The 27,607-nt window shown below is 38.8% G+C and overlaps 1 protein-coding gene across 3 annotated transcripts in view; it reads right to left on the reverse strand.

Annotated features, from left to right (window-relative positions):
* The window catches only part of COL9A1 (collagen type IX alpha 1 chain), an 87,847-nt gene that overhangs the window by 52,207 nt on the left and 8,033 nt on the right, over positions 1 to 27,607 (reverse strand). For 2 of the 3 annotated variants that reach the window (XM_019030220.4, XM_055391415.2), the window contains exons 1-11: positions 15,588 to 15,817; positions 13,995 to 14,069; positions 13,603 to 13,638; positions 13,411 to 13,473; positions 7,304 to 7,357; positions 6,632 to 6,667; positions 4,635 to 4,658; positions 4,225 to 4,278; positions 2,884 to 2,937; positions 2,204 to 2,236; positions 1,378 to 1,434 (exon numbers count right to left, since the gene is read on the reverse strand). In XM_019030220.4, coding sequence (XP_018885765.2) covers positions 1,378 to 1,434; positions 2,204 to 2,236; positions 2,884 to 2,937; positions 4,225 to 4,278; positions 4,635 to 4,658; positions 6,632 to 6,667; positions 7,304 to 7,357; positions 13,411 to 13,473; positions 13,603 to 13,638; positions 13,995 to 14,069; positions 15,588 to 15,659 — 558 coding nt within the window. In that variant the 5' untranslated portion in view covers positions 15,660 to 15,817. Of the gene's footprint in view, positions 1 to 1,377; positions 1,435 to 2,203; positions 2,237 to 2,883; positions 2,938 to 4,224; positions 4,279 to 4,634; positions 4,659 to 6,631; positions 6,668 to 7,303; positions 7,358 to 12,356; positions 12,612 to 13,410; positions 13,474 to 13,602; positions 13,639 to 13,994; positions 14,070 to 15,504; positions 15,526 to 15,587; positions 15,818 to 16,343; positions 16,428 to 26,704; positions 27,102 to 27,607 lie in introns of those variants that run through there. The other variant, XM_063707697.1, reaches the window with a different exon arrangement.

Raw genomic sequence — 27,607 nt, forward strand, 5'->3', positions numbered from 1 at the left:
CTTGCTATTTCCTAGATCCCTATTCCCTATTTCTCCAACTTCCTCACATGGGTTAGGAGCATTAAGTCTTCTCTAGTTCCGGTAACTTAACCTTTCAGAAGTGACAGCCTTGACCAAGCTCAGCTGGCTATCACCTGCCCTCTGAAGGCTGCTCTGAAAACCCTTCGGCCTCCTCCATTCCCACCTCCTTCCTGGTGGTGGAGGAAGGGCTGGTGTAAGTGGACTTTCTCGGATGCACAACTTTCTGCCTCTTTCTCTGTACATTTTTTGTTGTTGGTGTTTGTTTTTTTTTGTTTTTTGCTTTTTGTTTTTTGTTTTTTTTTGAGATGGAGTTTCGCTCTTGTTGCTCAGGCTGGAGTGCAATGGTGCGACCTCTGCTCACCACAACCTCCACCTCCTGGGTTCAAGCAATTCTCTTCTCTCAGCTTCCCAAGTAGCTGGGATTACAGGCGTGTGCCACTATGCCCGGCTAATTTTGTATTTTTAGTAGAGACAGCGTTTCTCCATGTTAGTCAGGCTGGTCTCGAACTCCCAACGTCAGGTGATCCACCCACCTCGGCCTCCCAAAGTGCTGGGATTACAGGCGTGAGCCACCGCGCCCAGCCTACTGTGTACAGTTTTTAAGTGCAAAGGGAAAGCAATAAAGGGCAGTGGGTGAAAGCTGCATTGGATGAAAAGAAGATCCCTATATTTTCTTGTCAGGCCACCTGTCCTAAGCACGTGTGTGCTTTGTAACAGGAGACAAAACTGTGAGACAAGCGTTCCAAAATGAAAACTGTTGGAACTTTCACCCCTCAAAGAAATCTTTTTGAAAAATAGGACACCAGTCCAGGCTGAATCTTCTGCAGTTGAGGGAACCCACCAAAACTACCCTTAGAAAAACTCTAATGGAAAATCAGTGCCTTCGGGCCTTTCAGATCACAGCAGAGCTCCATTGGTCTGGAATGTCCCAAAATCACTTAGACTGAGAGACTAGAGAGAGAGAAAGCTATTTATCCCCAGAATTTGGTATTTATTTTTTGTTTGTATGGAAAGTTTTCAAGTAATTATGGTGGCAGACACAGGAAAATACTTTTGGAAAGTCTCTTTTCCTGACTATTTTGCAGTTTTTCAAAATTTTTTTAACTAAAAGTTTTCAAATACATTATGTACACAACCCCCTCCAACTGCCCCCACCACTCACTATCTCCCTGAATAGGAAGCACTTTTTTTTTTAATCTCCCTGAATAGGAAGCACTGGAATTGCTAGGACTGAATAAGCACTACTTGCCTGATCATCCAAGTGGGGTCTCTGCACCAGGAAGGCTAATGCTTAAAGTAAAGGCTCCATTTTATCTGTGGATAATACTCTTAAAATACTGGAAGTTATTCTCTTACCCTCATGCCTGGTAGGCCTGGATATCCTGAGCGACCTGGTGGACAGGCATTGGGACACTGCCAGGGAGAGAGGGAACAAAGAGAAAGAAAGACAGACAGAGTGCATAAACTAGGACTCCCGCTTTGTGACAGTCTCTTTTTAAGGGATTCCAGTTACAGAACTCCATTGCAATAATATTCATTGAATAATTCTAAATACCCCTTTCCTTTTTATTATTATTATTTCACATTTAAAGCCAGAAATATTTCTAGCTAACAGAAAAGTGTAGAGAATATAATACCCTCCCCCATGAATGTACCATCCAGATTTCATAAATGTTAATATTTTGCAATATTTATTTCAAATCTAATTTATTAAGGAAAATATGTTTACAGATAACCTATTGTACCATGACAGGATTCATTTCCCCTTCCCATTCCACTAGACTAGCCCCATCCTGAGGTTCGTGTCTCCAATCAAATGGGCCAACATTGCATTTAGTGCACATTACCACCATCATTGGACTGTTAATCTGTGAGTAAAACAAATCCTAGAGGAAGTTATTTGAACTCTCTCTTTAAAACCTGGATGCACTAGTGAAAAGCATGTCTTAGTCATAAAGTAAAAAGATTATAGAAGAACAAAGATACATCTATAATGAAAAATTATTAGTCTGAGTAGATGCAAGCCACTAGTCCACTAGTGTTACAGACTGCTCTGCCATTTGAATGAAAGGAAAACACAGACACATAGAATATTCCAGGGAAATCTTTTAAAGAAAACTCATCTGCAGACTGTATGGTCTTTGAATTAAAACTATATTTTGTTCAAAGGAAAGCATCTTACCAATGGATCTCCATCATGAAAGCCAATTGTTCCCTAAAGTAAACAAAATATTAAGGTTCAGAATACAATTAAATAATGAATTCAAACATACTAATAATAGAAAGCTCATCAGGCAAAAGTATAAAATATATTTGTTTAATAAAATATAAGAAACCAGATAATATGCTAATATTCTAAAATCCTGACTCATGGGCATGTTCTCTTTGGAGAGCCATGAATTGCAATAGATTATTTTGGGAAGACATTGAAGGGAAATGAAATAAGAGGCAAAATAGAAAATGTGGGGAACTCTGAATTACAAATAAAAATATGAATTATCTTCTATTTAAACTCATATTCTTTAAATTTTTCTTACTATGAAAACCTTTGTAAAAACTAGTTCATTTGAAAATGCTTCATTTGTATATCTAAGTTTTGAGCATTTGAGACATCACAACTGTGAAAAGACTTCAAAAGTAATGAGTAAAATATGCCCTATAAAAACCACCTTTTAAATTATTGTGATTCTTCTACTTCTTGCCCTAAACAGAACCATGCCCTGAGTGCATGAAAAAAATGATAGCCGTTTTGGAAATTTGGGACAATGACTCAATTAATAGGAACTTCCATTTTGGATTCTTAGATTTTTTTCAACCCTGACTCTCAGACACAAAGAGAAATTCAAGCTGCAAATAACTTACTCTGGGTCCTGGGGGGCCAGGGGGGCCAGGTGGTCCTCTTCTCCCAGGGTCACCCTAAGTTATTTGAAAATTGCGACACAGTGGTTATACATGTGTCAAAACACAGTACATAAAACCAGTGAGGCATAAGAGAATGGTATTACTGGAAACCCCCACCGAGCTCAGCCATGCATAGACCTGCCACCAAAATCGATGGGTGGCCCGTAATCCAATTAGTTCTACAAAATGAGAGTAATAAAGGCATTCCAGTCTCACCGAGGTAATAAAACAAGTCAGAGAGAAGCTAGGGGAAAAAGCAAAGCCAATTCTTCTCTATAGGACAAACATTTTATCTACTCTGAAAGCAAATTGGAAACACTACTTATTTTTCTAGTTGATTTACAGAGGACCCAGAGCAACCTATACTGCTAGTGCCATTCTGCTAACCAGTGCAAAAGAAGGCTTGCACTCAGTCTGAAGCTGTGAAATGGAAGGTTAATCTCTGCAGTGCCTGACTCTTGCAAGTGCTGTTCACCCACAATCTATCACTTGGTCTGTCACTGCACCTCTCGCAATGGGTCAGAAAATCAAAGAAAGCTACATCGAAGTAAACCGTTCAGATGAAAATGGGTTCCAGTTACTCTTAACGTCCAATGTTTACTCTTGGCACGTTTTCCTTCTTGATGTTCTGCCATAAAGAGTCGGAAGCACCTCCCAATTATTTTAACTTTACAATCATTTCATATTCATTCACTTGTTCACTAAATAAATTTGCAAACAGTAAGCACATGTAGAGGAACAAACAAGGTATATGATACATGGCTCCTTCCCACAGTGAGTTTACAATTACACACCTTCACATAACATCACTATGTCAACGTTTTTGAAATGTTTACTTAATATCAATATGAAGCATTTTATATGAGACATTTTTTATGAAGCCCAGCTCTTTAATGTTAAAAGTTAAATTTTGTTGGCTGAATTATAATTTAATGATCCTAACATAAATTCACACGGTAATAATTTTAGGCTATTCACTTTTATTTCATGCAGGGAGCCTAATACAAAAGCCACTAGACTCCAGTCCTGGCTGAGAGTCTGTAAAATGAGGACGACACTCTCTTACTTGACAATCTGGAAGTTGGGAAGAAAAGTTTAGCTGAAAAATTTAGGAAAAAATTAAAACCACTCTGCAAAAATTATTATTATTCCTGGTTCACATCAATATTATAAACTGGAATGAAATTCATTTGCCATGTTTTGGTTTGCAAGTGGAAATGTACAGTTAGGGTAATTTGCTTTCCCAAGTAACATCTTCTATTAAATCAGCAAACGTCTGTCGAAGTGCACTGTGGTACTCACAACAGGTCCTACACGGCCAAGCTCTCCAGGGAGTCCTGCTGTCCCAGGAGGACCCTGAAGTCAACAAATCAAAGCAAATGGTCATTTATGAATATTTTTACAATCTATCATACATGATATCAAATATGATAAATAATAGAATTACATTTCTGTATTAGCTTTGGTTTCCAATGACACAATAACTCATTTGACCAAACTTTAATTACTTAAGATACAGCAGAAATTTCCTAAATTAATAAATATTTTGTTTAGCAGATTAAGGGTGTTATCCTTAGTAGCCACCTAAGATCTTGCAGGTAGAGCACTGTAAACACCACTGAGTAGACCGTTAGTAGGAGAATAAGGTGGGGATTTGAGAAATAGGACATTTTTATAGACTGCGTAAAAATAAATGATGAAATGATACTTACAGGGGGTGCAGGAATACCACGGCCCTTAAAGAGTACAATAAAAATGTTTATAGCTTGAGGTTTATACTTAGTATAAATACGAATGTAGACATAACTCAGTTAAAATAAACCATAAACTCTATTACTAAAAATGATGCTCATTCTAAAGAAAGCACTGAATAAAGAAAAGCAAACACGGCTCTGCTTCTAAAGGAAGCAGAAGCTTATTTCAGCTCCTCTAACGTTCCTTTGATGTCTATGCTAACTGGGATTTTTCCAAACTTTTTTTTTTAAGGGAATCAAAGTAAAGAAGACTTCCATGTAAAGAAGCCTTCCATGCTTGCCCTCAGGAGAACTTACCATAACTCACAAAGAGGTGCATCACAACTGGAGAGTTTACAGATTTTATTCATTTGTAGCGTTTTATAGGAAACCTACATTAAAAGCATTCTAGTTTTACAATCTATAATAAATTATGTTTAGAAGTTCCCCAAACAAACATTCAGCACAGAGAGGCAGGGACAAAAAAGGGTCAGAAACACACCTCCCTTTCAAAAGGTTGGGCTATATTTTCAGACACTGAATCCAGTAGATATTGAAAATAAAATGGTGTCACTCCTGAAGTAACCTACGGATGCCAATTTAATATGTTATATTTGATTTTTAAGATAGTCATTCTATTTTCTTCTTTACATTTATATCTCTTTAGCAACACCAAACTTTACATAATCAAGGATTGAACCACATCTTATTCATCTTCCTAGCCCCAACTCCTAGCACAGGGCCTAGCATATAACAAAACCTAATAATATGCTTGTTGAAATTAAAACTGAATATCAGCTGCCTAGATCTCTATTCTCTCTCTTTAATTTCGAAGTTCAATTTTTTTCCCCTAGGGATTTCTCATTATTCTTTTCTCTCCTACATTGGTTAGAATGGTTTTTATTCACAGCTGTCTGTGATATGATATTCATGTTAGCTTTTCACTCCAGACTGGCTTTTCTAAAATATACATATACCAAGCATCCCATGGAATCAATGCACTGATAATGATATTATTATTTCTAATTAGTTGGACAGGAAAAACAAGCAAGAACTTCACATGGACAGTATGTTTTAATAATCAGTGGGATTTTAAAAGGCATTCCTGGAAAAATGACTCCAGTTTGAACACTTTAATACATAGGTCAATTCAGGAAATAAGTGTTGTGTTTGAAAACACCAAAGTAATCAATACGTTATTTCATTATCAGAAACCTAGATGTTCAACAAATTTCACTAAACAAAAAGGCATCTCTATAAGATGTTGAGATTAAGAGTTGAGTTGAAAAATATGGGAGAAAGGCCAGCAAGCTGTTTGCTTCTGAAAATAGGCTTATAATGGAAAAGTTGACATGCTGAAATATGGCAAAGAAAATAGCACAAATAGGAAAAAAGAAGAAAAAATACAGATTAATGACAAGAGTAAAAGTGGAACAAAGAGCAAAATAGATAGGAAAAGCAGCCTAAGAACCTGGTCCTCATATGTACAAATAACACACACCTGCCACATTGTGCAAATGCAGAAAAAGACTAGCCAAGGAATCAGGCAAGTGATAATATTTGATTAGTCGATACTTCATTAGAGATAAAACCAGTTGTGAAGAATGTGGTGTGATACCATGGTCTAAACATTGAATACTTAGATTTGCTGTTGTTATGCAAGAAGTGTTTTCTATCATGGCAGGTAAAGAGGGAATTGTCTACTGGGAAATACCACCTGCAAATAGAATATATATTTTCTACTGTACATTCAAACTTCTCTAAAATTTTTCCACTCATAGTAGGAATGCTTACCATACCAGATGTCATCAACTTATTTGTCATGTATATTATGCAGAAAACTGCACATGTACCCTAAAACTTAAAGTATAATAATAAAAATAAATAAATAAATAAATAAATAAAAAGATTTCACAATGGCAGAATTTTACCTAAAGATAGGAAATTTTCAATTCTGTAGCTTTACGTTTACTTACTGGAAATCCACGCGATCCAGGCACACCAGGTTCTCCCTAAAAATAAAAATATTTTCATTGTACTGACCTTTCATATCATGAATATGTAAATGTGAAAACTGCATAAATATTGAAAGCATTAAAACACCCCATTATGGTGGTTTTTTTTTTTAAATTTCCAACTTTTATTTTAAGTTCAGGGGTACATGTGCAGGATGTGCAGGTTTGTTACATAGGTAAACATGTTCCATGGTAGTTTGCTGCACAGATCATCCCATCACCCAGCTATTAAGCCTGGCATCCATTAGCTATTCTTCCTGATGCTCTCCCTCCTCCCACCCCCTATTTTCTGACAGACCCCTGTGTGTGTTGTTCCCCTTCATGTGTCCATGTGTTCTTTTTATTCAGCTCCCACTTATAAGTGAGAACATGCAGTATTTGGTTTTCTGTTCCTGCGTTAGTTTGCTGAAAATAATGGCTCCCAGCTCCATCCACGTCCCTGCAAAGGACATGATCTTGTTCTTTTTTATGGCTGCATAGTATTCCACATCATGGTGTTTTTAAACACAATTTTAGTTGAACGAGTGCATTTTAGATGCTTCATAACTTAATGTTAGTTGGCTTGCAAACACTACAATGAAATTATACTTCAGCATTTTCGTACTAGCAATTAATGCCAGATGGCTAACTTACTTTTTGTCCCTTTGGCCCAACGGAGCCAGGGGATCCATCAGGTCCTGTTAATCCCTAACAGAGCAAGACAATGATGTTAGAACTATCATAACATCCTTAGGCAAACCACTAAGTAGAAAACTTTCATTTTATTTATTAATCATCTACAGGATGGTTACATAAGTATGATGCAAATATTTATAAAGAAATACCTTACTATAGTCTTACTCAAAAGTAAAGATTAACATAAGATCTGCCTGTTGTGGTTATTTCTTCTTGATAAGTTGTATCATACTCCTAACTTCCTGCTAACTGCATTGTTTATCACAGGGTTCAATAATTCAGTATTTTTTGTCTCTGCTTTGGAAAAAAAATGCAACATAGCAATTACAATGTCGTAATAGCTAAGACTGGTGGGTCTTAGCTGCCATTTACTCAGGTTTATTTACCTCCTTTACTTCATTTATGAAACAAAAATACTATATATCTCTCTACAGGACAATAATCTCTTTCTACATGACAACAATGTCTTGGAAGTCAATAAAATATTTCCTCAATAAGAATTAAACACAAACAATCTCATTATTGCCTTATAGCCACTAACAGCCCCCTAGCCATCTTCTAGCAATGACAATTGCTTATCAAAGAATATTAATTCTTAAAGTAGAAACATTTGAAAGCATGCATGTTTCTACATTATTTTTCTTAGTAAAAATAGCTATGATTAAGTATATATGTTCATGTATGCCACTCGGTATGTAAAATTTAAGCCTATTATTATAAACCACATTTATAATGATCATATTTAATACTAAAGCAGTTATTAAATACATATTCTAAACGTTCTCATTTTCCCTACTACTACTTACTTTATCATCATCCTCAATATAAAACACGTATTAAAGAATGATAATATCACATATATATACAAGAATTTCCATATTTGGTAAAGACACATTTCTATTTTTAATTTTTTTCTTTGCTCTTTGACACTTTCAGATGCTGTCATTTACAATGTAATCTTGAAATTATACCATCCTAAAGATAAATATGATATATATGTGTGTACATATACATACATGCCTATATAAGTATCTTATAAACCCTTTCTATTATCAAGATTTTGAAGAAGACCCAAACAATATTAATTGACAGAGGGATCTCTTGAAAAATATGAAAGCCCTACTTAAAAATGGATCACCAAAATTCATATTTAGTCTGTCATGGTCTGAATAAACATCCATAAAATTCCTTCACATAATTCATATAGAAAACTAGTTCAGTGGCCACCATTTTTACATTTCTCTAACTTAATTAATTTTCCTAACAATGTCACAGAGTGAATCAAATAGAAAAAAATGAGTTGAAAATGTTAATTACTGGAAATTTACCAAAGAAGAAAAATATTAAACACACACAAAAGAACTTTTGACAGACTGCCTTTGATTTTCAATAGCCCTAGTCTAATTACAACACCGTAATTTGGGAACAAACCTCAATATGATTAGTTGCTAAGCACCTATGGTAATGAAATGTTTGCTTTGGCATTTCACAAACAAACTACACATCCAGGAGCACTCTCTGGATGCACATATGGCATGTAAATTTTATAAACCTCTGGGCATATTTAACTAACTGATCCTCTAATTCTCACTTAATGCATAAACCCTCCAAGACCAATTCTGGTCAATTTTCATACAGTCAACTAACACTCTTCAACCTGTGACTGGAATAACTGACAAGATTGGAGGACAGTAACTATAAAGCAGAACCAAGTAAATAGTTGGATAACCTGGAAGCTGTTTTTGGGTTACTTCATATTAAAAATATCCTCCATAAGACATGCTAAATTATGTCAATCACTGGAAAGTTCTTTGAACTAAGTTGAAAATGGATTCTGGTGTCAGCTGTTACAGTGACACCTGTTATGAAATAATTATGCAGAAAACCATAAGCTCCATGAGGACAAGAGTCACATGTCCATTACAGTCCTAACATGTAGCTCTGGCATCTAACCACTCAAGACGTGATTACTGCATACAATAAGTTTAAGGAGGCCTTCCAGGTGGCAGGATATTACACTTGTTCCTCCACAACATCTTTATATTCAGCTCAAATCCTGATCCTACTACTTAGCAGTTGTGGAATCATGGGCAAGGTCCCTAACTGCACAGTGTTCTAGATGCTGTTCCTCATTGAGAAAAGGTCCTACAAACAAACCAACCAAATCTAGGTGTTAACCACAGCACTGTATTTCTTATCCTCATCACATTTCTTCAATGCCTGAATATTTGCACCTACACTGATCTTTCAGAATAATTTCTTAATAACTCACAATTCTAGTTATAAAGCATCTGCCACAGATAATAGTTGCATACATTCAGAAAATACAAAGTACCTAACCTCTGCCTGTAAAAATTATCACAGTTTAGCTATAATTCTTATATTTTATTCTAATTCCTCTTCTGCTTATCTCATATGGGTGTTATAAGAAAGAATAAAATACTGTTTTTAAAGGTCTCTCTGAGCATGTCACAACAAATAGTACATATAAAAATATCTCTATTAATATAATTGCTGAGAACAGCACAGTTGTCCTAAGGTTAGAACCAAGTTCTGTCTTATCTAATTTTACATGTCCACAAGCCAAAAAAAATCAACTTAACCTGAAAAAAGGGCAGATTTGAGTTGAAATATACAGACCACACACATAATACATACATAATTTTCAAAATCCAGTTTGCAATAAGACCTCCTAATTCTTATTTCAAAGAAATAAAAGAAGAAAACATTACCAGTAGCAGAAAAAAGTGCCTTCATATGAATATTCATACAGACAAACTTCTATACATGATAACATTGAAGCTGACTGTGTTCTGAACTTCATGTTACTGTTTGGCAGAGAAAACCAGTCCTCAATGGAGATTTCCTTCCAGCATTCTGACAGCTCAGCTGGTAGGACTCAAGGCTTACTTCTACAAGCATGACTGCTATGACTCATTTACATTTTCTGCCAAAAATCCATTCAACATAGGATAATGAACACTGAACAGGGTTCCTTTCTGATTCTTTCAACCATCATCCAATTAACCATTTTTTAACTTTATCAAAAAATAAGCCTTGTAATGACCCAAAGAGCAGAAGACGAAATGATTCGAGGTTTAAGGTCCTACCAGCACACTCAGGTTCATCTACCAAGAAAGGACTGTTGAAGCTCTCCTACTTACTTAGCTCCCCTATGGCCAAGGACAAACAAACAGCAAATTCTGACCCAGTTACTGCATTTCATTATTCTCGAAGATATCCATTCTCAATTTAGAATAAAAGATTTTTTTAATGTCAAATCAGTCAAAGAGTGGAATAAGAAAACTTTACAGTTCCAGATGCCTCATATGGCTTAAATTCAAAAGTCAGGGAATATAAAACAAACCAATATTTATAAGTAATTATAAAATATCTATTACAAATGGCTGTTATTATCCATATCATTCTTCTTGATCGGTGACTTAGGTACTAAAAATTCACTATCACTTTTTCTCTCTGTTCTCGCTATTCTCTCTCATCTATTAAGATCGTCACTTGTATTCGTATGAGGCAGAATTGCCTGGGGAGTCTAAAAATCAAGAAATCTGGACTATTTTGTTATCTTAGCTACTAAATAGCTCTCTGAGGAAACCACTTGTCTTCATAATTATTGTTTCCTTATTTATGGAAAGTAATATTAGACTAATCTACTTTCCAGGTTATTGTTGGTTAAAAGAAATGTTTGTGGCAGTGCTTGAGGAAAAAGTTCTGTGTAAATGCAAATAGTATAGTTAATTTTTCCCCAAGATCTAGAAAATGCCTAAAATACTGGCAGATACAGGGATTTCCTTTTTTCTCCCCTTTCCTCTCTTTCTCTTTTGCTTTCCTCTCCTGTCTCAGCAGACTAAATGTGCTCATCATTTTCTCCTTGAGGTCAAAGTTCAATAATTTAAGGCAGCTTATTCTTTTATGTCTTTTAATATTTGAAATCTGGTTTATGCTGCACTGTGGGTCTGCAAATATAGACAAAGAAAAATTTACTTGAAATTGTTTTCTATGTTGTACTTCTAAAACTTTCAAAGCACTTTCATTTGTTTATCCAAAATTTCTGTTAGAGTGGGGAAATTACTTTATAAGCAAAACCAAGGATTGTCTTTATGACACCATGGTATAAGGTAAAGAGAAGAATTTGTTGAGTAAGCTACAAAAGCACTATTAAATTGGGGGACAGATAAGTCTAGCTTTCTGTCTGACACTATATTGCAGTTTAATTAATAGCAAGACAAGGATTCAGATGACCCATTTACGCTTCAATTACCAAAATAAATTTTTGAAATACAAAATAAATATTTTATTTACCAAAATAATGTTTTAATTTAGTCAGAAATTTTCTTTTCATCCAAAACTAAAGGCTGATTGAAATTTCAAAGGAATATAGAAATAAATTCAAGCTACATTAGGCTACCAGTTTGTTCAGTAGCCTTGCATTTGTCAGACTCTTTTTATTATGGTATGACAATTTCGAGTAATTATCGATGTTCCAAAGAGTTTGATTGCCAACAAGTTATATTATTTCAGTTCATATTACATTAATTACATTAATACAAACGCTTGTTTGAGATTCAGTTTTTACTATCTAAATATTAGTCCTTAGGTGCCTCCTGTACTGCTAATTTACATACACAGAAAGTTCAAACTAGGGGCTTTGAAATGTAAACCAAGATCTATTTCCTAAAATACTATGGGTGAAACCCCATCTCTACTAAAAATACAAAACTTAGCCGGGCATGGTGGAGGGCACCTGTAATCCCAGCTACTCGGGAAGCTGGAGGCTGAGGCAGGAGAATCGCTTGAACCCGGGAGGCAGAGGTTGCAGTGAGCCGAGATCGTGCCATTGCACTCCAGCCTGGGCGACAAGAGCGAAACTTCGTCTCAAAAAAAAAAAAAAAAAAAAAAAAACACACAAACATACAAAAACGCTAAATAGTATAGACACAGTATAAACAAACAGATTCATTATGGGAATCCTGACAAAGAAAGCACACCTTAATAACAGTAAAAATCCAGTTATTTATTTTTCTTTCAAAATGAAGGATATGTCTTAAACTGTAGTCAAAAATTCTTGGAAATCATAATTATAGGTTTTGTAGTGCTTTCTTTCATTTAGAAAAGTCTTTAGTTTTTGGAAAACACATAAAGTGGTAACTTGAAGAGTAGCTTGAGTGATGCACCATGGTATGCTCTCTAAGAACAGATGCCATTTCTTACTTCACTTCATATTCCAGGGACAAAGTCAAGGACTGGTCTGTAGTGGGTCCTTATTACATATTGTTAGAATGCATGGAAAGAGGAGAAGCTGAGAATCCTGAAGTCATTTTACTCTGAAGAAGTATTATTTAGTGTTAGGTTTACTATATAAGTCAGCATTTGATGGAGATATGGGTAAACTGGAGAAAGCCTGCTGGTTCTCAACCTTCATACAATCCTAGCCAGCTCATTTCTGCCAGTAATGCCAGCCAGAAAAACTCCATGGAAAGAGGAAAATCTAGTTTTGAATTTCTAAATTCCCAGCACATCCCCACTCACTTCAAGTGCATCTTTCTTTTTCACATTTCTTGGGATTTAGGAGTGCTCTGGCCCTTTGCCTACCTGCAGGATCTTTTTCTAAATTAACGCAGGGAGTGCCGGTGAAAGAGCAAGGGCGAAGGCTAGCTTCCAGGAGCCTGCCAGTGGGCTCACAGCAGATAAGCCGAAGCCAGTACAATCTACTGCCATCCGTACCCCCTCTGGCCCCAGTGGGGCTGAGAGTTCACAGCGTGCACTGTGAGGTCACGGTTAGAGACAGGAAGCCGGTACCTGCTGCTGTTTTCTAGGAGGAGGAAATGCCAGCGACTCCTAGAGAGAGGTATCCTCACCTTCACAAGTCCTTTTGCAAAAGCTGCCAGTTCCACGATCAATCAGGCGCTGGCAGGAGGCCAAGTTTAGAGCCACAGCGCGTTCTCTCTCTCTCTCTTTCTCTCTCTCCCTCCCCCCCACCAACACACACTTACGGGTACCCACCACACACCCCAGGCTGGGCGCCCTCCCAGCACTCGCCTACTCACATCAGCGCCAGGTGTGCCAGGCTTGCCTGGAGCTCCTGGCTTTCCCGGTTCACCTGCAGGACCCTGAGCAGGGGGAGAAGGGTGCGGGGGGAGGAGAGAAAAAGGTGCAAAGGTGAGACCCTTCAGAAACAGGGGGCTGCAAAACACGTCTAAAGGAAGGAAGTGGAGCGCCATATGCTCCAATCAACTTACCGGGGGGCCCGGGGGGCCCTTAGGACCTCGGTCACCCTGGAGGGGTAGGAGAAAAAGAGAGAGCAGTCTATGAGCGGGATAGGCTGGGGACCCCACTGGGACAATCCCAGGAGAGCTCACTTCACAGATGGGGATGGTGTAAGGGTCAAACGTGGAGGTTCATGACCAACAGGGACAACAGGGACGCCTCTCCCTCCAAAAATCCCCGGGCTCCTAGGATCCAACCCCCAACTCTCGCCCATGTCTGATCCTGCCTTTAAGTGGGGTGGCAGGAAGGGGAGACCCTGGTCCTCTCTAAAAAAAAAAAAAAAAAAAAACCCACAGGAGCCCTGGGAAAAGAATAGGAAAGGGCAGGACTGGGGAACAGAGGTGGCCTGGAGATAGAAACTTACGTCGATGCCATCGATGCCTGGAACTCCAGGGGGGCCCGGAGGCCCGGGAGGACCCTGCTCACCCGGGGGACCTCTCTGGCAAAAATAGCAGGTATAGGTTAGTGGAGCACATCGGGCAACAGGGAGCAACTGAGCGCGGTGCCCTGAAGCCCCCACCTCCGTGGGGTAAAAGTTACCTTCCAGAGGAGGCCGGGTTTTGCAACCTGACGCAAAAATGTCTCAGACCTCCAAGCAAGCGCAGCTTTGGTCTCCGCCATATTCTAATGAGCTAAACTGTGGGGCTAGAGCAGGACTGACGCCCCCAAGGTTGGGGGAGGCTTCACTGGTTCTCACCTCTGCAGAGTGCATTAAACCCAGGAGGAGTTGTGGAAAACGAAGGGTCTAACGCCTTTGTATCCTCAAAAGGATTCAAAAATGAAAATGGGGCTCATTCGATACCTCGATTTATCAGTCATTGCAGGTCAGTGTTTTGGCCAGAATGGAACAGCCAAGAACAGAGACTCCACACCAGGATCTTTGTCCAGTAGAATGGGGAGGTGGGGCGTACACTTGAGGAAAAGATTTGGGAGCAGTAGGGCAGGGCAGCCTTGAGACCAGTGCCTGGCCTCATTTCAGTTTTACCTGCAGTGACACTCCCTCAGTCCCTTGAATTAGGTCTTTGCATCTCACTTCAAAATTACACCAAATTTCAGACTGACCCTGGGGAGTGACCCCTTTTATCGCTTGCAAACAGCTACGTTTTGATGGTGCTAGAGGGAATGCTGGCGTCTGAAATAGTATAAACGTGTTGCTTAGGGAATGTGGGGCTGTTTTTACCCTTCTGAATTAAAAAAAGAAAAAGAAGAAAGACTCTTTCATCAAGGAAAACTTTGTTTTTCTAAACTCCAACGACCAAACAGGTTACAATGGGGTCTTTGTAAGTGAAACCTCAAACCTCAGCTGGGCTTATGCGCCCCCGCCGGGTCCTCCCTCGCGCAGGAGGCGGGAGGAGCTGGAGCCTTTGGGAAACTGCTGAAATGCTGATGGGAGCCAGGGCCGCCAGGTTCCATCCCGGAGCCGCCAGCACCGCTAGCTGGACTCGGGGTTAGTGCAGCTACCGCGGGCTGGAGGAGCGGGAGAGGGAGCGTGCCTGGATTCCCGCCTTTTCCAGCAAGGCCTGCTCTTGACAGTGACCAGGAGGTGGGGCTGGGGAGGGGGTGAGGTGCGGGAAGTAAGAAGCAATAACAGGCTAAGAATTAAACCTCGGTCTCGAGTCACCTATTACCTTCAGCGCCAGAGCTTGCAGTAGGGAGGACCCAGGTGGGGGAGGAGCCCCCCTTCCTAGACCAAGGGGTCATCTAGGGCTCTGGACTTCGATAGGACTCGCGGCAGGTGCTCGAGGCTGGAGGAAGCGCGGGTCTGAGAGCCCTGGGGATGCTCCGCGCCTTCCTCACAGCTCCCTCGACCGCTGCGCCCCCACCTGTCCTCGTGTGCGCTTGAAAAATGCAAACACTCCCTGCCCCCAACTTACCTCGTCGGTGGTCTGGCTGGGCTGGAGAAGAAAAGACGGGGAGAAAGTGAGAAAAGCACCCCTCAAACTCGATCGCAACTTACTTGAGCCGCGCACAAGCAGAGCCCCGACAGCAGCAGCCCCAGGGCCCCGCGGTCCCGCGCAGTCCAGGCCATGCCCGCCGCCCGCCGCTAATCCCTTGGCCCGGCTCTGCAGCCTGCTTCCCCTCTAGGCTTCCAGACCCGCCACTAGAATAGGTGGCACTTCGTCCCTGCAGAAAAAGCACCCCCGGGAGTAGCGGTTGCCAAGGCGTCCAGGCCCGGGAGGCGCGCGTTCCCCCTGTTTATGAATGGCCCCGGAGAGGGTCCTGGGATTGGAGGAGAGCTAGGAGGCAGGGGAGGACGGATAGAATGACAACAGTCGCCCTTAACCCCTTCCCTGCCGCCCCACAGGCGAGGCCTGAGCACGCAGCTCTGCCTCCATCCCATCCACCCCAGTGCAGCTTCTGGCTGTCCTCGGAGACTTCCCGGGTGGCCTGTGCCAGTACTGGCCAGTAGACCTCAAGTGTTCTTGGACATGTTTGAGAGTAAGGGAGGAGGGTCCATAAGCTACCAAAGGGAGAAACACACACCCGCAGGTGGTTTCTACCTGCCAGGCTGCAGGTGGTTTCTACCCGCCAGGTCGAAACTACGAAGTGTGCTTCCCTAATATTTCTCTAGTCAGTACAGCAAAGCACAGGCTCTCTTAGCGAAAGAGAGTGGGGAGGAGGGGTGCTGGGGAGGTGGCAAGATGGGAAAGTGGTGAGGTGGAGAGGGTTGAGCTGGGTAGAAGTGGCTTTTGCAGGTAGTCAGGGGACTCACCGTTATTCTGGCTGGCAGCTCATGGCAAGTTTCTCTCCTGGGCCGCAGGGGGTCACAATGGATCAGCATCCATTGAAGTTCAAACTGGAGAAAGGTAGTAGACAGTCAGGTAAGGTTTTATGGACGACTGAAGCTGGTCATTCAGGAGAGAGATGAGTTTATACCTGCGTCTAATTGTTAAATAATTGGAAATCAACTTGAACTGGTTGAGCACACTGGACCAGGACTCTTGCTTTTCCTTGAATACAAGTTTTGTAATGGAAATGGGTTGGAAGCCTTTCACAAGTTTCTCCGATTATTAGGTATAGATGTCTTTAGCTTTGAATTATTTCAGCATACCCTTAGCCTGGAAACAGACCACCAGCACTGACTTTCTATTTCTGTTCTGATGACAATCTCAAGATGTAGATCCTATTAAAATGAGGTTCAGAGAGAAGAGAAACGGTCCAAGTCACAAACCAATAAGTGTCAGAGTCTGGGTTGAAACCCAGGGCTATTGAACTCTACTGGGAATATATGCTGTAAGATTTTAGATGGGAGATTAGAGAAAGACAGAAAAAAAAAGTGGCAATCAGAAGGACAAGTAGAAGAAAGAAAATCTAGTCTTGGAAAAAATTTGCACACTGGAGAAGATATTCTCCGTGGAGTGGTCACAGCTTAAAATGGAAATGTAAGGATGGAAGATGAAGGTAGTGAGAAGGAAATATAAGACAAAGGAGAAAAAGATATAAAATATTTAATTTTATATAATCTTATTCATTGGTTGAAAAGATGTAACTTTCTAGACACTTGAAATCCAAATGTGTTCTGACAACTTCTTACATTGTTAGCAGGTGTTACAGGATAAAAAAGAGGGTAGCAGGAAACAAACAGAGCAAGGAGAATGTTGCCAGGTCTGAATCTGAAAAGATCCTCAGGTGACAAGGCAAAAAAAATTAAAATGTCATATCCCATAGGAAGCCTATAGCCATGAGCCATGCTGGTATCTCTTAATTAAGGAGCTTTCTGGCTAGGCATTTCAAATTGGATCCATATTTCTTTGTCATTGATGTTATGCAAATGTCTGGGTAAGTATCCAGGTCCTAGATCTAAGCATTACTTCTTTTCTTTCATGCAATAGAGATTTCCATGTCATCCCACCTGCCAAATGGATTCTAGAGCTCCTAAACCTAGAATGGGAAATTACATAATTTTTTTCACTGTTTTGGAATCATCCACAGTTGAGATCACTGGACAGAAGATCGTAATTGGAGAGACAATGAAGAATGAAGTCTTTCCTTCCTACCCACAGAGGAAGGGAAAGTTTAACAAAAGGAAGTTTTGGCTAACCAGAAAACCTATATCTTTTGTTTCAACAGTTCATTAAAGTTACTTATTGCAAATGTGAAGTAATTCATTAAACTATTTTCTCAAATATGTAATTCTCTCTGGATAAATTGGTACACCTGTTTAAATATGCAAGCTGCAATTGTGGCACAGGATAATGGGGGAATGAAATGTAAGTCATCTGTGAATACAGGCTGGGTTGTTCAGAGTGCCACATAGATCAAGAGTTTCTGAACACATCTGCGCATCCACATAAACATCACCTACACGCTAATAATCATCTATACAACAACCGTTTTTTGGCATGAAATATGAATTCCCATTTGCATGCTGATTATTTTGAAGGAAGATTGGCAGAGTGCCTTGGTAAAAGTCACTTGCGTTATACATGTAAAATGCTGATTTTCACACATTTCTCATTTTCATACCTGGAATCATTCTTCTCTTTGAATAGTCACTGACAAAATATATGTGAAAAATAATTTAGTCCTTTTGGCTGGTGTGAGTGCAGTGATGTTTACAACTAATTTAGTCCTTTAGTCAACATTTGTGATGTCCCAATAGAAGCCAAACACTAAGGAAACATTCTGGTGAAACCAAAGATATTCCCCTCTCCACACTGGGTTTATAATTTGCAAGACAAGAAAAATCCAAGTAAATAAATAAATAAGTTTGTTTTAAATCTACTAAACAGAATATAAAATGCCCTAGCAAAAGCCATCCTTCTCAACATAAAATGTTTCTCCATTGTCTCAAGGAGAACTGAGTAGCGTGTGAATGTAAGGTTCCTCACATCTGCCCAGATTTAGGATTATTCAATTATTTTCTTTTCTTTCTTTCTTTCTTTCTTTCTTTTTTTTTTTTTTAGAAGAAGTCTCGCTCTGTTGCCAGGCTGGAGTGCAGTAGCACAATCTTGGCTCACTGCAACCTCCACCTCCTGGGTTCAGGCGATTCTCCTGCCTCAGCCTCCCGAGTAGCTGGGACTACGGGCGCCCACCACCACACCCAGCTAATTTTTGTATTTTTAGTAGAGACGGGATTTCACCATGTTGGCCAGGATGGTCTCAATCTCTTGACATCTTGATCCGCCCGCCTCGGCCTCCCAAAGTTCTGGGATTATAGGTGTGAGCCACCGAATCTGGCCTATTCAATTATTTTCTATAAGACAATGTAAAGGTATAATTCAATCCTCAAGGTTACAGTAATGCCCAGCTGACAACACACTTAAGCAAGGAATTTTGGCCCCAACTCTCTATTCTTCACCAAGGTTAATGATTTCTACTTATTTTGCCAGGTTGTTAAGAAAGATTAATAAGGTATTTAAGTCCTTCATAAGAACTAAACAAAAACTAACTGCAGACAACTATCTTTTCCTCCTGAGAGAGAATGTTAATGACTATGAAACTTGGCTCAGTGTTAATGAGATTGGCACAAGGTTTGATTTTTGCAAACTGAATTATGATTAAATTTTACAACTATAAAACACCAAAAAACTAGCTCTTTAATAGGACAAATGTTTCATTAAGCTTTTGTCTTCAGTGACAACAAAGATTTAAAAGAATACTTGAATCCTCAGATCTCATCTTTCCTTTCAGTTTATGACCAAACGTTGGTTTATACCATCATAAAAGACCTCCTCCAAGTGAAGCTTCCTGATTACTGAGCAGGAGGCTCTGAGCTGCCTCAAAATTAGAAAATTTCCTAATTCTATGTAGACTAAACCCGGCTGTTCCAGACATAGTGCTACGGATGTAGGCAGCACTCATATTTAACGCAACACTGTACCAAAGGCTACAGCAGAATGGTGAAAGGAGAAAGCAGTAAACTTGGAGTTAGCAAACCAGAGACATGCTCATTTATTTATTCAACATATTTTCATATAACACATTCATGTGCTTTGGGATAGACACCATGAAAGACACAAAAATGTCTACCATATAAGGCAGTATCTAAGCAGAAAATGTTTTGATGATAAATACTATAGCAGTGGAGATGACAGAAATATTTTTCTGGCTCAGGTCATCAATGAAGGGATCATATAACACGCGCATATATGTGCATGCACATATATGGGTGGGGCCCTGAAGCCCCACTTCTGTTATTATAAGCAGTGACACGGAGGGTAAAGATTAGGGTTTACATAGAGGGGTTACAACAACAAGTCCCAAGGGTAGGAAGTGGTATATAGAGAAGAGACCAAATTTGCTGGGGCAGAGTAGACATCTGATTTTTTTTTCACCTTGACTTCAGGGCTAAGGAATTTAAATATTATTTGGTATATTTTTATTAAATTGTCATTGAAAGACTTTTTTTGCAAAAGATAAGGATGGGGAAAGCTTCCTTGATTTAGAGGGCATTTTGAGGAAATTCATTTTGTCATAAATGCCTAATCCTTTAAGGCAGAAGGAGGCTACCGCAGTAAAGCAACAAGAAGTGTTACACTCTGAACTATGATGAGGCATCCTAAGTTATCTGTCAGATAAAAAGAAAAATCCTCCCCACATTTTACATACCGCTTCAGCTGCCATCCTCTGTTCCTCTTTACGCAAAATTCAAAAAAGATGTCTACAACTATTGTCTCCAATTCTTCTCCTCATTTTCTCTTGAACCCATTCCAGTTGGGCTTTCACTCCCAACTCTCCAATGGGTCTTTTCTCAAGATCACTCTCTTCGATTTCTAAATCCAGTGGTCAACTATTTGACTTATCTACAGCATATGAGTCAGTTTCTTATTCTATCCTTTTTGAAATACTATTTTCCCTTGACTTTCAGGGCACCACAATCTCCTGGTCCTCTCCTATATTACAGATCCCTCCTTCTTAATCTCTTTTGACAAATGTTCCTCATCTCAGCAATCTCTAAGTGTTTTCATTTAGAGATATTTCAGGACTCAGTTCTTGGACTTCTATACTACACTTGTCTCTTGGTGATTTCCTGACTTTAAATACCATATGTATGTTGACAATTCCCAGAGTTCTATTCCCAGATGGACCTATCTGTTGAACTCCGAAAGCATACATCTGCCTACTTACCAACTTCATCTAGATGTCTAGTAACAATCAAACTAACTCCAATATCCAAACTAACTCCTGATATTCTCCCTGACACCTGCTCTTCCCACAGCGTTTCTCATGTCGGTAAATGGCATGTCTATACTTCCAATTACTCGCGCCAAAAGTAATGGTGTCATCTTTGATTCCTCTTTTTCTCTCATACTCCAAATCCTGTTTTCCTTACCTCAAAATATATTAGGTTTGGATCACTTTGCATCACCTCCACCACTACCACCCTGGTCTAAACCAAGGCTGTCTCTGCCTGAATTATTGCAGTAGCTCTTAAGGAGCCCTTGCTCCTACACGCTTATGTCCTTCTCTCCCTTCTCCTACAATATATTATCAAAATAGCAGCCAAGGAGATCCTTTTGAAAGATGAGAACATGTGGCTTATCTATTCAAAACCACCTGGTAGCCAACCATCTCACACAGTGTGAAAGCCAAAGTACTAATACAATTTCTCAACCACATCTCCATCACGTTACCTCTCCAGCCTCAGTACCTCCTTTCTTAGTCTCATTCCAGCCACACTGGCTGCCAGGGAGTTCTCAGACATCACACACCTACACCAGACCCTTTTCCACTCACTGTTCTCTTTTCCTGGAATCCTCCTCCCCCAGACATCCAGATGCTAATTCTCTCAACTCCTTCAGGTTTCTGCCAAAATATTTTCTTCTCCATGAGGCCCTCACTCAAGGCACTCCAATATCCTGCTTCATTTTTCCCCATAGCATTTATGACCACCTGGCATCCTCCACATATACTTACGTATTTACAGTGTCTGTCTTCTTTACCCAGAATGTAAGCGACATTGGAGCATTAATTTTTTCTGCTTTCACCACCACCTAAAATAAGGCCTATAACTTAGCAGATGTTTAATAAATAGTTACTGAATATTAATGAATGAGTATATAGAGATGGATAAGAAATATAGTGCAGAAAGAATTGATAGTATTTGCCTTTCTGGTTTGATCATGATTTGTGGCAATTCCCTTCCCCTGTCTGGGTTCCAGTTTCTTCATGATAAACTGAGAGGTTTGGATTAGATGCAAAGTTTCCTCCAGCTCTGAAAGCCCATGATTCTACTGACACCACACTGGAACCAAAGAAACTAACTAAGCAGAGATTAACATGAACAAAGATTTCTTTATGGTCTTAGCCCATGTATATTTTTATAGAAATAAAAATCTAATAGCACACTGATTTTTTTTTATTGCAACACTATGGGCACAGCTGAGGCCAATAAAAAAATTCAGTGTTTTTAGTTTTCTATTAAAAGAAAGTTTGATCATTATTCAGTTTTTATTCTAGCTATCCACAGCCCCTACTTCCAATCATGGCTTCTGCTGTGTCACCAGCTCTAGTTCTGTGTTTCCTCATTTCATTGCCACCTAGTGGAAAATCCAGCTGAGGTTGTTAATATGGTCTACAATGCAGCAGGCTGAGTTTCATCTCCAAAATATAAAATAAAATTGTTCTGACAGCACTCAAAACTGTTTTAATCAAATCAAAATTTTATAAAAATATTTCCTAACGATATGTATAGAAAATATTGCCATTTTTCTTTTTAATTTAATTTTTACTTCCAACTGAAAGAGTATTTGTAAAAGATGTACTTGTCAAAAACAACTTAATAAGCAGACTTAATAGTTTTATGCATAATAGATAGTATGCATTTCCTAAATCACCAGAAACACGACTTTCCAATAGTAATTCTCAAATATCAGAAATAATATTAATCACAGCCTCATAATTTATTTTTCCCATGTTATAATTCATGAAACTTATATTGTTTTTACATTTGGAAGTTAGTGTGATTCAATTCTGTGGATGGAGAAAAGTACATATAGCTTTTCCAACAACGGTTTTACCAGCTCTCAAATTTTCTCTGAATCTAGTGAAAATAAACACAGAACCACGCATTTGATAATATACTTTTTAAAGCAGTAAGTCTGTCCGATTAATCACATTCCATGTTGGCTTCTTTGGAATATGCTCAGGTAAAAAGAAGGATGGTTTGAATCATATGTTTGTTAAGCCACATAAACTTTAATCACCCCTCAGACAAGCCCAAACTCCCAGCATATATCTCTGAAAAGGGAGAAAGGCCACTTTGTTTTCTAATAGAGCTGTACCAAATAATTCTCCTAGGCTATCATGCTGACAACAAACAATAAAGAATCTGTCATAAAATAACATGTTTTTATGGTATGCTGCCAGGAAACCAAGCTTTGCAGTGGGATAAATGGCACCATCCTAAAATATTGGCACAAAGGAGAATAAAATATATGGGATTTATTGCTTTAAAATCAAACTAACAAGGTATTACAGCAGTGCATCGGGAAAAAAATATAAAATGCTCTGAGCCCACTAAGTAGCCATGAATGATGAGAAGATGTTTGAGTGGTAGACCACGTGAACAGCTATATCACAAGCCTATGAAAACCCTTTGAAATTGGCTTCCTTTTTCAACTTAGAAAAGGAAAGGGGACGAAAGATAGGATAGGCAGCGGGAAAATAGCAAACAAGTACCATATAAGTGACTCTTTTAGCATCAGTGATCTATCAAATGTGGTTTCCAATTGCATTTTTTATTATGAAGTTCCTAGGGTTACTTTTTGACATCTGATAATCCCTTTAGAAGGGATATTTTGCTTTTGATTTATTTACTAAAGAAAAGCAAGATTCGACTCTGAAAAAAAGTATTCAATTAACGTAGAGTGTCAAAGATTAGAATGAATGCAATTGCATGAAGGAAAATGTAAAACTACACTTTTTCTTATTGTTTTTATGGTATTTTTATGCTATTTCATTTTCATTTAAAATTTCTAACATAGTAATATTGAATATTTGCCGTCTCCAAATTGAGAGAAGGGTGATCTATCAGTATAGTTCTTCTGCCTCTCAGAATATGTCCATATCACTACCCATCACTCTCTAAGTCTTCTAAGGGACAGGTAGTCATTGTTCATCTTCAGCAATTGTCAGCAACTTCAGATTTCAACCAAACTGGTGAGAATTCTAAGAAAATAGGCCATAAAATTAAAACAAGGGACTAAGGACAACTCATGGACACACAGGCTTTGTCTATGGGCTTCTATGAGTGTTTGACTACCTTCAGTTTTCAAAAATGAGGAACAACGTGGGAACACTAACAAAGCTTGAAAAGGGAAGAACTGACCCATCTGGGAATTTCCAAATGAGAGTCCATCTGTCTGAAACATTGTACCTTGTCTTCTCCTAGATGATGTTTTCATCCCCAGGACTCCTTTCAGACATCAAATCCCTTAGGAAACATCCCTGGCCCCCACTCTCATGCCTCCCTGCTCTTATCTGAGTGAGGAGATTTTTTTCTATGTGCTTCTTAGCATGCAGCACTGGCCACTATCATGGTCCTTATCATGCTATATTGTGATGATTGTTTACTTGTCTCAACCCCTTGTTCTCAACAGACTGAAGAAAAAGTCTGTGATTTATTTCTCTTTGTATGCCCAATATTTACATACTCAATGAAAGTTTACTAGGTAAATAAGCAAGTTGGATTAATGTCTGAAGACATGTTTTATACTGTACAAACTTCTCACTTTTTAAAAATTTATTTCGTTTTTCCTGCAAAGTAAATTCTGAAGGCAAATCACAAATGCCTTTCAAAGTAAGAATAATGAGATTCTTTATAAGGAAAAATATGTGGTTGCATATATTTTTCTTTTTCCCAAAGGAAAGCTAGTTGGCATAGCAGAAGATAAGGTAGATTAGAAATGTTGTGCCTAACACTATTTCTTACAAGTTAATAGATCTGTATGAGTTCACTTCCTCAGCTGAGAAATGGAGATAATGCTATCTCTACTTTCCATCTTACAAGGTTGTTGCAAGAATCAAATAAGTTAATGGAAATAAAAGCATTTCAAAAACCTTGAATTGGTATATTAAGCATATTAAGATGATGTTTTAAAAAAGCGTAAGTTGGCTTTCCTTACATAGTGTTCTAATTCTTAAAATGAAGTTTGAGAAATACATTTTGGTGAGAAGTTTGAATTTCACATTGTCACTTCCAGTTGTTAAATGTGGATAGGATTGTTTTGGCCTATAACCTTCATCTAGTTTAGCTATCATTGTCACTGTCACACCTCCACCATCATCAGCCAATGTGGAATGTTAATGGGCTGTTAGGCTCAAGTCTTTTTTGTGTTTCCTGATAAGGGAGTCAGAATTCAGTCTGAAGGAAGACACTTGTACATGACAACTTCAAATATTTTTCACATTGGCTATGGTATACTGATTTAGAAAAGCTCCTTGGTGGACCAGAATCAGAATGTAAAACCAGCTGCCAGGTTTCTGGTTACACTCCTGCATGTGGTAGAATAAAATAGAAAGTAATTGGTACTAACTGGTCTCCACTGTGATGTGAGAATAGAGTTGGCAGAAAAATCTACAATCAGCTCTGACATTATTGGCAAGGCTATAGTATAATGAAGTAACAGTGAGACTTTAGTTTACTGCTCTGGCAATAAGACAATTTAATAGCATCTTAGCTCACAGAATTTAGTGTTATAAAGACAAGTATTTTTAATCCAATGAATAAATAAATAAATGTTTAAAATACTTGGCTGATGTTTGTAACAGTGAGGAGGTAACCTAAAGTATCTTCCCCTTCACCCATGGCCCAGAAATGAACAGCTATTTGCAGAAGTTCAGTGTTGTCTGAGAACCTTTCCAGTGTCATTGCAAAGATCTTGCTGCACAGAATTTCAAGATGGCATAACAGTAGTCCAATCGGCTTTCTAACTCAGCCACTTGAGGTGTGATAACTCATTAAATGAAGAAATACTTTCTCAAGAGTCTACAAGCCAGAGCAGTAACACGGCAGTTACAAATTGCTTCCTGTCCACCACAGAATATAGAAATTTCACACTACCCTTCACACTAATCACAATTCTTCCCTTGAAAACAAGTTATTTGAACAATTCCATTACTGAGATCCCTGATAACCTTTTCTTCTTTGGAGACATGCACAGAAACAATTTGAAATCATTGTATCACCCTGCTACACTCCATGATACGGGTTTTGTGACTAGAATTTAACAGCTCCATGCTAGTATGAGAGAAAGAGAGAGAGAAAGAGAGGTTGGCCTCAAGATTAATTTGTTGAGCTCTAAATTCCTTTGTTTCCTTCAAAAGAACACTTGTCCTCTAAGATATATTTTCTAAATTCCTATCATAATATTATAAAACATCCTTTTAAAGCATTGCTCAAAGTATAACAATTCAAAATGATAGAACTATCTTGTACTAGTTGGCACAATTATTGTGTCAGCATGTAATTCCTTACCTTTATATCTGGGGATCTCTGCAGTAAAATCATGAACAGAGCTCTAAAATCCTTCACTTCTACAATATGTCATGCAAGACCTACTTCTAAATAAATCAATATTATGCATCTATATAACTTTCATTCTTGTTGACCAGACACACACACACACACACACACACATTTTCATATACATATATCATCCAAATCAGCGAGTCCCTAGGCCTTTGAATGTGATCTACTTATTATCTTTTTCCCTTAATCGTGTTTCCCTCAGCTATAATGTACTTTCTCCTCTCTTTTTGCCAATCCAAATCCTTTCATTTCAAAGTGCATTGCTTCCAAGAAGCATGGGATTCTTGACTAACTGAATCTGTCACCTACCTCAACCTTACTTTGAATATTTTTATTAGTTATGTGTACACAATATGTGCCACATCAGTATGGCTTTCTTTCTAAGTTGCCTCAGAAACACTCTGGGTGCACTAGGTGGGCATGTAACACTTTCCAACTTTAAGCTCCTCAAGACCAGAAGCTATCTACTTAACTTCCTCTGATTCCAAATTCCATCTGGGACATGCTGCACTCAGCTGATTATCAAAGATGCTTGAGATGTTCATTTTTACCAATCTAGTTTTGCTTTAATCTGCCATAGTGTGTGGTTTTATACTTACTGGAACAGAAACTTGAGGATTATCTGCAAGTTTTCCCAGCACAGCAAAGCCATCGATGTCAATTGGGCCTCTTGGCTTTATAGGTAAAGATTCAATCCTGTTGCAGTCAACAAAAAGAGTAGCACTACTCCTCTCCACGCCAATCATGATCTTATGCCACTGCGAATCAAACAAGGAGGACAAATTCGAAAAGGCTGCTGTTTGGAGACTTCCATCCAGTCCCTTGTATGAAAATACAACAGATTGTGTTTCGCCATTAATCTTTATGCCAACTTGCTCCTTCCCAGAGGAATCCTGAATCTGCCAAATGTTCCAGTTCTTTTTGAGAGTGCTTCCAGTCATTCGAAACGTCGTCAAGAAGGAGTATTCTTCAGGCAGTCCACTGGGATATAAATTCCTGAGTAAAATTTTTAAATAGTAAATATGCATCTTGTTTCCTGTACCCATATGTATTTACCACATTCCCTTTTGAGGCCATTTTAGATGCCAGACCTACAGAAAAGCTACAGTGTAAAAACCTATGTACCGTTTGTTCTTTCATGACTGTTCATAAAGACCTTTACAGAAGTTCAATCATTCGTCTACATTCATGGTCCATCTTAAAATACACATTTTAAAAACACCCTCCCTCATGGCTAAGGAAGGTTCCCAATGCCACATAATCCCAACAATATTACTATTTATACTACCCAAAAAGCTACGGTTCAGCAATTTCATCTCAGCCAAAAAATACATTCTTGCAAAGTTCTTGGCAATATTTCATTCACAAGTGAGAGAGGAGATCATTAGGAATGTAAATCAGCTGTACTAGCTTATGAAACGATTTAATTAAAGCAGCTAGCAGCTTCTAATTTTTTCATTTTAAAGTAGCATGTTAAGATTATTTGTTATTTCCATAATTGC

This window comes from Gorilla gorilla, chromosome 5 (genome assembly GCF_029281585.2).
Source record: "Gorilla gorilla gorilla isolate KB3781 chromosome 5, NHGRI_mGorGor1-v2.1_pri, whole genome shotgun sequence".
NCBI classification, from domain to species: domain Eukaryota; kingdom Metazoa; phylum Chordata; class Mammalia; order Primates; family Hominidae; genus Gorilla; species Gorilla gorilla.